Below are 12,371 nucleotides of genomic sequence, written 5' to 3'. Positions count from 1 at the left end.
CAACTCTTTTTGACCATGTCGTAGCTTAGTCGATTAAGGCAGCGTCTGGGATGCTCTCGGACGTAGGTTCGAATCCTCGTCACGGCCCTTGTGGATTTGTTCATTTAATATATAAACTGTATATAATGCAGTATTTTCCGTTGTAAATTGATGTATATATATGACCTATATATTATATATATTATTTAATATAAAGAAGAAAAAAGTAACCAAGGAATAACATAACAAGGTTTGTATTTGTATATACAGTGTAGACGGCTCTATTGGGATCGTCTCAAAGCTCTCCAAATGTACTCACTAGAAAGACGACGAGAGATATCAAATAATATACACGTGAAAGATACCGGAGGGACAGGTCCCAAATCTACGCAGTAAAATAACAACGTACTGGAGTGAACGATATGGAAGAAAATGCAGAATAGAACCAGTGAAGAGCAGAGGTGCCATAGGCACAATCAGAGAACTCTGTATAAACATCAGAGGTCCACGGTTGTTCAACACCCTCCCAGCGAGCATAAGAAATATTGCCGGAACAACCGTGGACATCTTCAAGAGGAAACTAGATTGTTTCCTCCAAGGAGTGCCGGACCAACCAGGCTGTGATGGGTACGTGGGCCTGCGGGCTGCTCCAAGCAACAGCCTAGTGGACCAAACTCTCACAAGTCAAGCCTGGCCTCGGGGCCGGGCTTGGGGAGTAGAAGAACTCCCAGAACCCCCATCAACCAGGTATCAACCAGACGTCAAACCCTAAACATTATTATGTTATAAATATATCAGGTTAGGTATCAGATATATATCAGGTATCCTCCGCTCATATATCATTAAGAGTAGATATTAAATCACATCTTAGTATGGTATCAAATGATTATAGCCCTGAATCCTCTTTATAAACAACAAATAGTTGCTTAGATGGCAAATATTTCGCAGGTCAACCAATCCTGCGACCCACCACCGCTGTCGGGGGTGAGGTCCACACTGGCCTCAACATTTTTGTTTCATTATTATTTTATCAACATTATTTTATCTATGATTTCCACACATTAATTCGATTTACGTTGAGAATACATTGGTTGTTACTGTGATTTACGTGAATGGCAAAGATTTACATAAGTAATGAAGGAAGCAAGGTTAAGTGGGAAAAGGGATAAAGTGAAGAGAGAAGGGAAAGGGAAACATTCACTCCACACTTTAAGTCCCTCTCACCGTGTAAGGCGGGGTGCAAGGAAATGCAATCCCTGAAGGTGATTACCGCTAGGGATTGTTACCCGCAAATGCTTTTGATAATTTTAGTTAACCGCTAGACTAGAATTTATATTTACTAAATCTTTGCAAATAACAACTAGAAAAAGTCAAATACAAATATTCTTTGTATTTAATAATGTGGAACAATCCTAGCCCCATAAATCAATCATGGCAAATATATACAAAACTCGTACAGGGAAGATTAGTTGACTACAAATTGTTGAAACTCATATTTTCATCTTAGGCCTACCGTTATGAATAGTCGTGGAGACGATTAAATTTAAGGTATATGGATGGATGTTAGTCTTTAGTTAGCAATCAGTGATTTAATTAAGAAACTGAAGGAAAGTTTTCATCTAGTACTTCTAATAATGCATTTATGTTATCAAATCAGTTGGTTTGCACTAGTTTACAGTATTTTTTTTTTTTACACAGTTCGCCGTGTAGTAACGGCAGTAGTGATTATCAATGTCTTGGTTATTAAAGATTCGAGACAATAGGCTACATTACTGTCAGCTGACGTGCCGTACAGAGAAAACGAGGTACGAGCAACCAGTAATTTAAACATTATTCTTTAGATATAAATGTTGTAATCTTAGCTTAAGACAAGACGGTTTGATAACGAATAATTATGAGGAGGAAGCACTAAGCCAGTATTACTATATATAATACTTAGAAGGGATATGGGGTCAGCAACCGCTGCTCTACCAGTCCAAATGGTTGGGTCTGGTTTGATAGCAAGACTTAAACACTAATACTGAGATATGTTATTTTTAATAGCTAATATTAATCAGTAATAAGAATGATAGTCGATATAAATAGTAAGGATGATAAAGTGGCTGAATCCTTAACTCTAGTAAACAAAGTTCCTAGCAATGTTATGTTTAACTGAATAAAATTAAATAATAAAGAACAGAATAATAAATTAAATTAAACTAACCAAAACGAGGCAGTATAATTACACTTTTATGATAACATTTAAGATTGACAGAGTTGTCAGGAAAATAATTGAAACGATGATGTAAAAATTGAGTTTTAAATATTAAAATTGGAATGGAGAGAGACAAAGGAACAAGTGCGGTAATTACAATTTAGAGGAGGAGGGCGGCGCAATGTGATTTAAATAACAAATCAAGAGTAATTTTATAGCACCCTGATATTAGATAACGATAACACAAAGATGATATACACTGAAGAAAAATGACAGAGGTAGACAGTATAATAGAGTATAGCTAATATGGCTACAATAGATAATGTGAGTAATGTGGTTATTATAACTAATGCGGTTATTGTTGATAATACGGCCGATGAACTAAAGGTGCTGCCGACATAATTGGAAAGCGAGCGTAGCACTGATTATTCGGGGCAGCACAGATTAATCAGGACTAGGTCTTGGTTGCTTATGTGTTTTTATCTGATTATGAGACTCTGGTGGCTCGCTTCAACATTCATCAGTGTTGATGTTTTGTTGACTAACGGCAGCTCTAATGAGGTCATACCTCACCCTGCGATTCACGAATTTTAAGACAATTCGTCATGTGTTTGGGTCAGTGTTTATCTGGGCTCTCTTGTGTACAAGCGCAGAGGCTCGCCTCCCTGTGTTCACAAATAGTCTCGGTGCTTGAACCTGAACTCACCGATACCTACCAATCTATCGATCCTCCTGCCTGCAATCTTACTATCAACCTGGGGCCAGATTCACGAAAGCACTTACGCAAGCACTTACGAACGTGTACATCTTTCCTCAATCTTTGACGGCTTTGGTTACATTTATTAAACAGTTTACAAGCATGAAAATTTTCCATTTAATTGTTGTTATTGTTATACACAGCCTTCTGGTGCCTTGGAGCTCATTACCTGTTTAATAATTGTAAACAAATCCGCCAAAGATTGAGAATAGATGTACAGGTTCGTAAGTGCATGCGTAAGTGCTTTCGTGAATCTGGCCCCAGATTATTTATCTACCAACCGGATATAAGTGATATGTAAAAACTGGCGGGTGAGGAGCATAGGTTGCAACCTATTTCAACCAATAATACGGAGCAGCAGCACTAATAACAGCATACAGCATACACCTTTCCCCCGCTGGGTCTTCAGTAACATGCGTATTACTTAAGAGAGAGAGAAGCAGAGGAGGGTTGCCAGGTGAGCCAACCAGCCTCGTCTTTACACTACATCAGCGTTAAAGTTTACATGTGATACGCTCTCTTAAATATTTATTTCCGTCGCCTCTGCGCTCTTGGTGAGTCTTGATCCTAAATTCCCCCTCATTGGCCACTGACGTCGGGAATTATATTACACTTTGCTTGTAAATACAGTGCGGCTTAGTTCAAATTCGAAGCCTTTATTTATAATTGGTTGTGCATTTATAGTTGAGCTTACACAGCTTTTCAGTTAATGACATCGTCTAAAATAATCCAAGATATATGATTAACTTAGACTATGTGTGTGTATATATGTGTGTGTATATATATATATATATATATATATATATATATATATATATATATATATATATATATATATATATATATATATATATATATATATATATATTTATTTTTTTTTTTTTTGACGCCTAATAAGTAACTTCATTTCTCCTTAGGCGTCAACGTCTATAATTTTCAGTCCAAAATACGTAATATAAAGTCTAAATTTGGCATTATGCCAAGAATTATTTATTTTGAATTGTTTATTTTCCCCAGAGCAATTGTGTTTGGTCATTAAGAGTGAGACTGGCATCAGAGCAGTATCTGGAGCTCGGAGAGGACAGGAGGCCGGAGACTTGTCAAAAGTCCCCCCCCCCCCCCCATTTGTCCCTTATGATTTTATCGAGTTAGATTTGTTGAAATTCAACAGAGTTTTGGCATTTTCAGCTTAGGCGGGTAGGCGGTTCCATGGGTTTATAACCCTGTGGGTGAAATAGCATCTCCTGATGTCTGCCCACATTATAGCTTGTTGAGCTTGAAACCGTTGCTCCTTGCTCGTGTCGCATCTGAAATTTTTAATACGTTATCTGGATGAATATCCTCAAAATTGTTCAGCATTTTAAATAGTTTCGATGGCATCAGCCCAGTCATGTCTGGTTTGCTGCAGTGTTGTTAGCCCTGAGGCCCTGAACCGTTCCTGATATGAGAATTGACTTGATTCGGAAATTAGTTTTGTGGCCCGGTGTTGAACTTTCTCCAAAGCAGATATGTCTTTCTGAAGATAAGGTCTTCAGAAATCATCCACGAGGTATCACCTTTCTGAAGGTGATCCTTTTGAAGATATATTATTAAATACGAAAGTACTTAAAACAATTCCTGTCTTAATCCTTCCTTGTCAATTGTCTGTCTGACATTGACACATCGTTCATCACGTGATAATTTGTTCGTGATTTATATATATATATATGATATATATATATATATATATATATATATATATATATATATATATATATATATATATATATATATATATATATATATATATATATATATATGAATGAGAGAATGTATTCCGGTATGTGATAGTTCTTGTTCGCGTTTGAGAACGCTTTAAACCTTTCATTTATCCTCCCTTCTACACCCCCCACCCCCCCTTTTCCCCAACATTCCCACCATTCCTCCATTTCAACCCCCCCTCTCTCCTCTCTTTCTCCCTTCCCCCCCCCCCTCTCTCTGTCTTTCTGTTTCAGAAAATGTAATATTACGAAAATATTAAAAATGGCTAAAACCGACTCCATGAAAAATAAATCCCCCAATTCCGGACTACATCAAAATCGTGAGGGGTAAGGTCCGATATTTTTATGGGGGCATTGTGGCCAACCCCACCCAGCCTATGACAGTCCAATACCACCCATGGGGTTGCTTGGTATGTGGTTTAAAAAGTTGGATGAAGCCAGCGCAAAGGGTTTAGCCTCCAACCTTACTCAGACAGAAACAGACAGGCACTCTGTCTTTTCTGTGCATCATTTAAGACTATCTAGTATTGTGTATTGCCTTGTAAATGTGTGCGTTGTAAATGTGTATTGAAGGACTGCTATGTTTACACACAGAAATCACAGTAGCGTGATATATCAAATGAATAAATCCACATGGGCCGTGATGAGGGTTCGAACTTACGTTGGCTGTTTATTCACAGTGTTTATTCACTGCTATGTTTCATCTGTGTTGCTGTAAATCTTAATTGGCACTCAGTGGATCCTAGATCGTACCTTCCTGAGGAGACAATTAGCTATGAATTTGTTTTTCTTTTTTATTCAATTAGTTTTGAATTCGATCTTGGGTAGTGCTGCAGATCTTGGGTAGTGCTGCAGATCTTGGGTAGTGCTGCAGATCTTGGGTAGTGCTGCAGATCCTGGGTAGTGCTGCAGATCCTGGGTAGTGCTGCAGATCCTGGGTAGTGCTGCAGATCTTGGGTAGTGCTGCAGATCTTGGGTAGTGCTGCAGATCTTGGGTAGTGCTGCAGATCTTGGGTAGTGCTGCAGATCCTGGGTAGTGCTGCAGATCTTGGGTAGTGCTGCAGATCCTGGGTAGTGCTGCAGATCTTGGGTAGTGCTGCAGATCTTGGGTAGTGCTGCAGATCCTGGGTAGTGCTGCAGATCCTGGGTAGTGCTGCAGATCTTGGGTAGTGCTGCAGATCTTGGGTAGTGCTGCAGATCTTGGGTAGTGCTGCAGATCTTGGGTAGTGCTGCAGATCTTGGGTGGTGCTGCAGATCTTGGGTAGTGCTGCAGATCTTGGGTAGTGCTGCAGATCTTGGGTAGTGCTGCAGATCTTGGGTAGTGCTGCAGATCCTGGGTAGTGCTGCAGATCTTGGGTAGTGCTGCAGATCTTGGGTAGTGCTGCAGATCTTGGGTAGTGCTGCAGATCTTGGATACTACAGCATATCCTGGGTAGTGCTGCAGATCTTGGGTAGTGCTGCAGATCTTGGATACTACAGCATATCCTGGGTAGTGCTGCAGATCCTGGGTAGTGCTGCAGATCTTGGGTAGTGCTGCAGATCTTGGGTAGTGCTGCAGATCCTGGGTAGTGCTGCAGATCTTGGGTAGTGCTGCAGATCTTGGATACTACAGCATATCCTGGGTAGTGCTGCAGATCTTGGGTAGTGCTGCAGATCCTGGGTAGTGCTGCAGATCTTGGGTAGTGCTGCAGATCTTGGGTAGTGCTGCAGATCCTGGGTAGTGCTGCAGATCTTGGGTAGTGCTGCAGATCCTGGGTAGTGCTGCAGATCTTGGGTAGTGCTGCAGATCTTGGGTAGTGCTGCAGATCCTGGGTAGTGCTGCAGATCTTGGGTAGTGCTGCAGATCTTGGGTAGTGCTGCAGATCTTGGGTAGTGCTGCAGATCCTGGGTAGTGCTGCAGATCTTGGGTAGTGCTGCAGATCTTGGGTAGTGCTGCAGATCCTGGGTAGTGCTGCAGATCTTGGGTAGTGCTGCAGATCCTGGGTAGTGCTGCAGATCTTGGGTAGTGCTGCAGATCTTGGGTAGTGCTGCAGATCTTGGGTAGTGCTGCAGATCTTGGGTAGTGCTGCAGATCCTGGGTAGTGCTGCAGATCTTGGGTAGTGCTGCAGATCCTGGGTAGTGCTGCAGATCTTGGGTAGTGCTGCAGATCCTGGGTAGTGCTGCAGATCTTGGGTAGTGCTGCAGATCTTGGGTAGTGCTGCAGATCCTGGGTAGTGCTGCAGATCTTGGGTAGTGCTGCAGATCCTGGGTAGTGCTGCAGATCTTGGATACTACAGTATATCCTGGGTACTTACATATTTGTATCAACTATTGGTATTTATTACGTATGGACACAAACTATCAGACAAACCGAGACCAAAGATGAAATATAACTTGATATTCCGAGAGCTGAAATTAATATACACGAAGTAATTTTAAACCAATAATAATCAAAGTTGGCTTCTACTCGAAGTAAAATATTTATTTCCTCTTCCTTTGATGATGCGGAAACCTGCTAGTGTCGAGGAGAGCCTAGCCCATTTATTTTATTTACCCCCTTAGATCACATCCACTCAAGAAATGCTCATTTTGCTTGCTTAAAATTATAGGTGCAACGTGTAATCATCTGAAGACGATTTTGTAATATATATTTCAACTAATATTTGTTTTTTTATTTACAAACAAAATATAAAATATTTAAATTTACACTTTTCAACGGTAATGTAATGTGACGTCGTACACTAACTAATGTGATGTGATACAGTGTAACGGAAATATGTGACATTATACACTATGTAACAGTAATGTGTGTTGCCATACACTATGAAAATTAAACAAATCTCATTCAATGTGATGAGGAACCTCACAAGAAGTAGATGTTTGTGTAAACTACTGACCTGTCGAAGGAGATGGCCATGAGGGTGAAGACGGAGGCGCAGATGGAGAGTATCGACACAAACTGACTGATCTTGCAGTAGATCCTCCCGAAGCGCCAGTGAAGGTTCAGCATGTAGGTAAAATTGAAGACCACGTTGAGGGTGGATACCATAGCGTCGGCCACGGAGAGGTTCACCAGGAAGATGTTAGTAACAGTACGCATGCGACGGTCAGCCATCACTATCCAGATGACAATGAGGTTGCCTCCAGTAGCCACCACCACCATACCACCGAAGAACACAGACCATATCAGCTGGTGCCACCATGGGAGGTTGTACTTGTTCTCCTCCCACTCTTCAGTGACGTTCGTTCCGTTCGTCACCCCAGAATACGAGCTGTTCATCGTCTGATCCTCGTACTCGAGACTGGTGCCGTTCCACACCATATCTCGGACATAGATGCTACTGACATTCCAGGTCCTCTCGGAGTCGAGGACGGGGCCCAAGAGCTCCATCGTATTTGGGACGGGTTTACAGGCTGGGTCGTACAAGATGAATGAACTATATACTTTGTTTGAAGGTGCTGGACAGACGAGGAGCCTTACATTGTACTAATGGCCTACCTGTTCTGATGGTCAAAGTTTTTGTTACTTCGGAAGTTACGTGTTTCTCCTATCTAAGACATCTTAAGCATTCATATTTTTCATATAAAAAATACGAGATCCGCTGCCACGAGATTATTTACAACCCAAACACGCCTCGGCCCAGGAGTACAAGGATCATTCAATTTTTGTATTGTTTTTTATGGGGATTCCATTATGCCTATTAGTTCGTAGAAGGTTGAGCTTGTCACATGTTGGGTAAGCGGGCACCAGGCCAGTGAGGCCCTCGCGGCCACTCTTGTGTTACTAGCCTCTAGCATCATCTCACCACACTATAAAATCCTCATTTCCAGCAGCTTAAGCTACGCAAATTGTATACATTCTTGTCAAGTTTTCCTCGAATGAAAATATATATGTGGGAAAGCGTGTTACGGCGGCAGTGTTGAAGTCAGTTATGGGGCAGTGTACAAACACACACTTGGCTGACGCAACATGAACTGAGGTTCATCTATTGTAGACAGTTTCGAGAAAAAAAAAACTTTGTTTAATTCATCTGGCCCTGAATATTGTATTCGCCTAAATGGAATTTTGATGACTATTCATTCGCGTATAAGATCCTTTGTTTATCACTTCTCACTCAATCATTTCACCAATATCTTGCCGCCAACATAATAAATTTAGTCGTATGTAATATTATATTTAGAAACAACTTTCAGCTACACGTACTTAACTTTAGCCAGAGAACTTTTCCATAAATATAAAATAATATACAACGGCATAATTGTTGTCTTTGGTTCCGTGCGGTGCCACGTGACCTCACCATGATTACATATCTTGTATAATCAAATTGAATCTATAGTCTATTGGGTATTATATATATATATATATTTATATATAATCGCACCGTGCGAGGTACCGGAGCAGAGCGCGTCGACCTCCCTCGTCCAGCCTTCACCGGCAACTGAGCTTGGAGAGTAGGCGAGGCGCTGGGTGCAAGTCCCGCCCATGGCCGACCCATGTCAGCCCGCCCACGCCTTTTTTCCCCTAGGCCTAGGGCATGTGGGCGGCCAGCTGACACAGTGCTACCACGCCTTTCACCTAGGGCGTGTGGGCGGCCGGCCGACACCACCGTTTCATAAATGCAAATAAAGCCACCATATAACCGGGGGGAAAGATCTATAGGTCGTGGTAGATGTATAAACTGCCCTGGTTGGTAGTTTAGTCCACATCTGCATAAGTGACTTATGCTCTTATGTCATATGTGCAACTCCATGTGTAGCTCACATTGTCTGCAGTCACATGTGTAGCTCACATTGTCTGCAGTCACATGTGTAGCTCACATTGTCTGCAGTCACATGTGTAGCTCACATTGTCTGCAGTCACATGTGTAGCTCACATTGTCTGCAGTCACATGTGTAACTCACATTGTCTGCAGTCACATAGTGTAGCTCACATTGTCTGCAGTCACATGTGTAGCTCACATTGTCTGCAGTCACATGTGTAGCTCACATTGTCTGCAGTCACATGTGTAGCTCACATTGTCTGCAGTCACATGTGTAGCTCACATTGTCTGCAGTGTCGTAATGCACTTGATCATCATACAGAACCACTGTTATTTTGGTGTTCTTCACGCCGGTTGCTGATGAGAATGTTGATGTAATCTCCAGGTAACTCATTATCGCTCATCGTTCTCATTAGTGATCATCACGCGAGCCCGGACCGGTGTAGTGGTTGTGTGTATTTACTATTTGGGTCTGCAGAATCGAGCTTTTAGCTCTTGGACCACGCCTTTCTAACAATTTATTTGTCCTCTATTATATCTACTACATATATTTTTCTCTAACACACGGACACACACACACACCCAGGAAGCAGCCCGTAGCAGCTGTCTAACTCCCAGATACCTATTTACTGCTAGGTGAACAGAGCATCAGGGTGAAAGAAACTCTGCCCATTTGTTTCCGCCTCCGCCGGGAATCAAACCTGAGCCATTAGGACTACGACCCCCAAGCGCTGTCCACTCAGCCACGAGACGCTAATGTGTGTGTGTACTCACCTAGTTGTGTTTGCGGGGGTTGAGCTCTGGCTCTTTGGTCCCACCTCTCAACTGGTGAACAGATTCCTGAGCCTACTGGGCTCTATCATATCTTCATTTGAAACTGTGTATGGAGTCAGCCTCCACCACATCACTGCCTAATGCATTCCATCTGTTAACTACTCTGACACTGAAAAAGTTCTTTCTGACGTCTCTGTGGGTAATTTGGGTACTCAGTCTCCACTTGTGTCCCCCATGTTCGCGTACCACCAGTGTTAAACAGTTTATCCTTATCTACCCTGACAATTCATCAGAGAATTTTGTAGGTAGTGATCATATCTCCCCCTTACTCTTCTGTCTTGTGTGTGTGTCAGAGGCTGTGTCTCTGCAGCAATGTTAATACAATGACTTCCCTTCTTCCCGTTTCTCGACATGTGTCATTTTAAAGCCACAAATAAAATGTGCGTCAAAGATGCCATCTTAAGGTCCGACCCGTCGATACTTGTAAGACTCTCGCGCTGAACACATTTTTCCGGCGTCTCTGCGGCTCCATCTTCCACCTGTCTCTTATTGTGAACATTGCCACTTTGTCTGGCCTGTCAATTCCTTTTAATATCTTATACGTTGTTATCATGTCACCCTTCCCCCAGCCTGTCACAAACATATGCAGCTGCCACCTTCCATACCTGGGTCATCACTATTCCTGTCACCACCATACCTGGGTCATCACTATACCTGTCACCACCATACCTGGGTCATCACTATACCTGTCACCACCATACCTGGGTCATCACTATACCTGTCACCACCATACCTGGCTCATCACTATTCCTGTCACCACCATACCTGGCTCATCACTATACCTGCCACCACAATACCTGACTCATCACAACACACCAAAAAGCTATTACCATGTTTCCCCACCACTACCACACCTGTCATCACCACCACACCTGTCACCACCACGTACGCCTCTCACCACTACCACACCTGCCTCACCGCCACACCTGGCTCATTACAACACCACACAAACCCATAACCACTTCACATCTCGACAAGCAAGTGTGGTGTATTCAAGAATACAAGAACGTCTGAATACAAGAATGTCCGAAACGGAACTTTAAGATCAATCATAAACTTTGCAAAACACACAAGAAACGATTGAAACATCAGCCGGGAAGAAGGCAAACATTATTGCAAATTTTTCATCAACTTACCTTTTATGTACGCTAAAAGAAGCAAATACATCGCAAAAATAAAGCTCTTCCAAAAGATTGTATGAGCTTACAGGCAAGGGCGTGTCTTGGAAAATACATTACTCCTGATGGGAAAAACATTACTAAACGTGTTTTGTTTCTCCTCCCGCGGCTTTATGCAGAGACTTCATTCATGTGTTTAGTTAATGGGTTGGTGGCCCAGCTGAGCAAACATTCGTATTCTAATTATCGTACACTCTGGGTGGTGTTGTTGTGTGAGTCTTACGAGGACACTTATTATCGTACACTATGGGGGGGGGGTTGTTGTGTGAGTCTAGCGAAGACGCTAATTATCGTACACTCTGGGTGGTGTGTTGTTGTGTGAGTCTAGCGAGGACGCTAATTATCGTACACTCTGGGTGGTGTGTTGTTGTGAGTCTAGCGAGGACACTAATTAATATCGTACTCTCTAGGTAGTGTGTTGTTGTGTGAGTCTAGCGAGAACACTGTCATATACCCAACTTCTTAAGGTAACTGAAGTGCTTTTACAAGTTTTGACTCGCCCAACCCCCCAATAAACCAAGAAGTTGCTATACAAGGACGGGATAGGAGTGTTTACAAGACTCTCCTAACTTGAGTCTACGGAAAGCGAGATTTAGCTCTAGAGCCCCGTCTCCCAGCTATTTTACCTAGGGCTTTCTCACTTCACGACATTCTGGCAAATTCTGCTATACTTTCAATGGAAGTTATTGATCTAAGCGGCTTACACGATGCCTGCTTCAAGTGTGCTTCAGTGGTTTACCACTCGCACTGAATAATGGTATTTTCTGACGCTTCTCCGACTTATTTCTCTCAAATTTACTTTTCTGACCACAATTTCTCCCTTCTCTCCTCTGGAAAGTTCAAGTTCTGTGCACTTTATCCTCTCTGTATTTTATATTCTGTGATCATAACACCTCGGGGTCCTTATATCTCTTTTGTAGTTGAGTTTT

At 42.2% G+C, this 12,371-nt stretch overlaps 2 protein-coding genes across 3 annotated transcripts in view; one reads left to right on the top strand and one right to left on the bottom strand.

The window, feature by feature from the left end:
- The window catches only part of LOC123756730 (tachykinin-like peptides receptor 99D), a 102,342-nt gene extending 93,250 nt beyond the window's left edge, over window positions 1-9,092 (bottom strand). For both annotated transcript variants that reach the window (XM_045740010.2, XM_045740012.2), the window contains exon 1: window positions 7,568-9,092. In XM_045740010.2, the coding sequence (XP_045595966.1) occupies window positions 7,568-8,061 (494 nt within the window). In that variant the 5' untranslated portion in view covers window positions 8,062-9,092. The remainder of the gene's footprint in view (window positions 1-7,567) is intronic.
- Window positions 1-12,371, top strand: part of LOC123756729 (uncharacterized) — a 94,360-nt gene that overhangs the window by 31,154 nt on the left and 50,835 nt on the right. The gene's annotated exons all lie outside the window — the stretch shown is intronic.

Source organism: Procambarus clarkii, chromosome 26 (assembly GCF_040958095.1).
Source record: "Procambarus clarkii isolate CNS0578487 chromosome 26, FALCON_Pclarkii_2.0, whole genome shotgun sequence".
In the NCBI taxonomy this organism is placed as follows: Eukaryota; Metazoa; Arthropoda; class Malacostraca; order Decapoda; family Cambaridae; genus Procambarus; species Procambarus clarkii.
Note: the sequence above shows the minus strand (reverse complement) of the source record. Positions and strands in the feature narration are given on the sequence as shown.